Here is a 2,282-nt window from a genome sequence, read left to right as displayed (position 1 = left end):
CTAAGATCTCAAAAGATAACCCAGTGCTGGTAAAGAAAGCTGTAACTGAAGAAGTGGCAGAGGAATTTTTGAGGAATATTGAAGGTGCAGGACTATTCTATCGTGGAACAATTAAGGAAGACGCATGCTCAAATTTCACTATTGTCATTGTTAATCCACTCAGACGAGCACCGTCAAGCTTTAATGAAAATCTTGAATGAGGCTCACGTTCCCGATAAATCACCATGAACCATTTGGAAAAGATAGCCAACAAGATCTTTGAAGTGAACAGAGTCACTTTTTCCGATGATGAATTGCCCATAGAGGGTACTGAGCATAACAGAGCCCTTTACCTTACGGTGAAATGTGAGAACTCCATGGTTACCCAGGTATTGGTCGATAATGGTTCCAGTGTGAACATCTGCCCTCTCTCCACTCTGAGTAAGTTGAAAGTAGAAGATGAGAGGATTCATAAGAACAGTATCTGTGTCCGGGGATTTGATGGCGGAGGCAAATATTCAGTTGGGGATATAATGCTAGAGCTGACGATAGGGCCAGTTGAGTTCACAATGGAATTCCAGGTGCTGGATATAGCTGTTTCCTACAATCTGCTATTAGGTAGACCGTGGATTCACATCGCTAAAGCAGTCTCATCAACACTACACCAGGTGGCCAAATTTGAATAGGATAGACAAGAAATAGTTGTGCATGGCGAAGACAGTTTATGCGCTCATAGCAATGCCCTTTTACCGTTCATTGAAGTGGAAGATGACAAGGGACCGTGGGTCTACCAGGTTTTTGACACGATGTTGGTAGAGAAAGTTCTAGAGGGGAAATACATTCCAAATCCGAAGATAACCGCTGGATCAGTCATGGTGGCCTATGAGATGTTGAAGAATGGTTTTGTACTTGGTAAAGGTTTGGGCTCATCTTTGCAAGGCATCATATAGCCGGTGTCTCTTCCTGAAAACTTGGGAACATTTGGTCTGGGATTCAAGCCCACTGTCGCAGACATAAGAAGAGCTAGAAAGTTAAAACAGAGGGCATGGGTCCTTTCAAAGCCAGTCCCACGTCTCTCCAGATCATTTGTCAAGTTCGGTACCAGAAAACAACCAATAACAACAATTCCCAGTCTTGTGATTGATCTTGATAAAGATTTAATTGAAATATTTGAGAAGTTGTTCAACGGTGTGAACATGGTGGAAAGTAGTGAAGGTTCTAGCAACGCAGAAATTCAATTCGTCGGGCCAAAAACAAAGCTTAATAATTGGAAATCCACTCCTCCCCACTCGAAAGGAGTTTTGGTAGTTTATTTTGATGTTCCTTCAGTTTGTCTGGGTTATTCCAGGGTTGTAATCCAGATTTTTATCTTTCAATCTGTTTGAGTATGCAAACCTTGTTATCTTCTATTATTAAATGAAATGCAATTTCCTTTTCTTCACCATTCCTGATAGTTTTCCTTTTGTTTTTCTTTTCTTTTCTGTACAGTTCTTTTTATGCTGGTTCTAATGACATGGCATGTGTGAGGAATCATCAGCCCAATCTTAAAAATAAATCTGATTCTGAAAAAATAATTCAAGAAGTAGAGTGTGATGACGAATCAGAATATGATGAGGAATAGGCCTTTGAAGAAATTAGCAAGGAATTAAATCACTTTGAAGGAAAACCCAAACCCAACCTGAATGATACAGAAGCCATCAATTTAGGGGACGCAGATAATATCAGAAAGACTAAAATAAGCGTCCACCTTGAACCAAAGATCAGGGAAGAGATGATCAAAGCCCTAATTGAATACAAAGATATTTTTGCATGGTCATACGATGACATGCCGGGTTTAAGCACTGATTTAGTGGTCCACAAGTTAGCCACTGAACCGACATTCCCTCACGTCAAGCAAAAATTGAGAAAGTTCAAAACTGATACGAGTGTGAAGATTAAGGAAGAAATCACTAAGCAGTTGGACGCAAAGGTCATTCGGGTCACACGATATCCCGTTTGGTTAGCTAATGTTGTGTCAGTACCAAAGAAGGATGGCAAGATCAGAGTATGTATTGATTACCGCAATCCCAGCAAAGCAAGTCCAAAGGATAATTTCCCATTACCCAACATCCACAGTTTGATCAATAATTGCGCCAAGCGTGATTGGATCTTTTGTGGATTGCTATGCAGGGTATCATCAGATTTTAATGGATGAAGAAGATACGGAAAAGACGGTATTCATCACGCCATGGGGAACTTATTATTACCGAGTAATGCCATTTGGTTTGAAAAATGCTGGGGAAACTTACACGAGGGTAATGACT

General features: G+C 40.5%; 1 protein-coding gene across 1 annotated transcript; it reads left to right on the top strand.

The window, feature by feature from the left end:
* Window positions 1–224: 224 nt before the first annotated feature.
* LOC138886178 (uncharacterized) lies at window positions 225–665 on the top strand. Its single transcript, XM_070167218.1, has one exon. The coding sequence runs from the start codon at window positions 225–227 to the stop codon at window positions 663–665; it is 441 nt and encodes a 146-aa protein (XP_070023319.1).
* Window positions 666–2,282: the final 1,617 nt, after the last annotated feature.

This window comes from Nicotiana sylvestris, chromosome 2, assembly GCF_000393655.2.
Source record: "Nicotiana sylvestris chromosome 2, ASM39365v2, whole genome shotgun sequence".
Lineage (NCBI taxonomy): Eukaryota > Viridiplantae > Streptophyta > Magnoliopsida > Solanales > Solanaceae > Nicotiana > Nicotiana sylvestris.
Note: the sequence above shows the minus strand (reverse complement) of the source record. Positions and strands in the feature narration are given on the sequence as shown.

Coding starts and splice junctions, on each gene's coding strand:
- LOC138886178 (XM_070167218.1), top strand. CDS start 225: ATGAACCATTTGGAAAAGATAGCCAACAAGATCTTTGAAGTGAACAGA.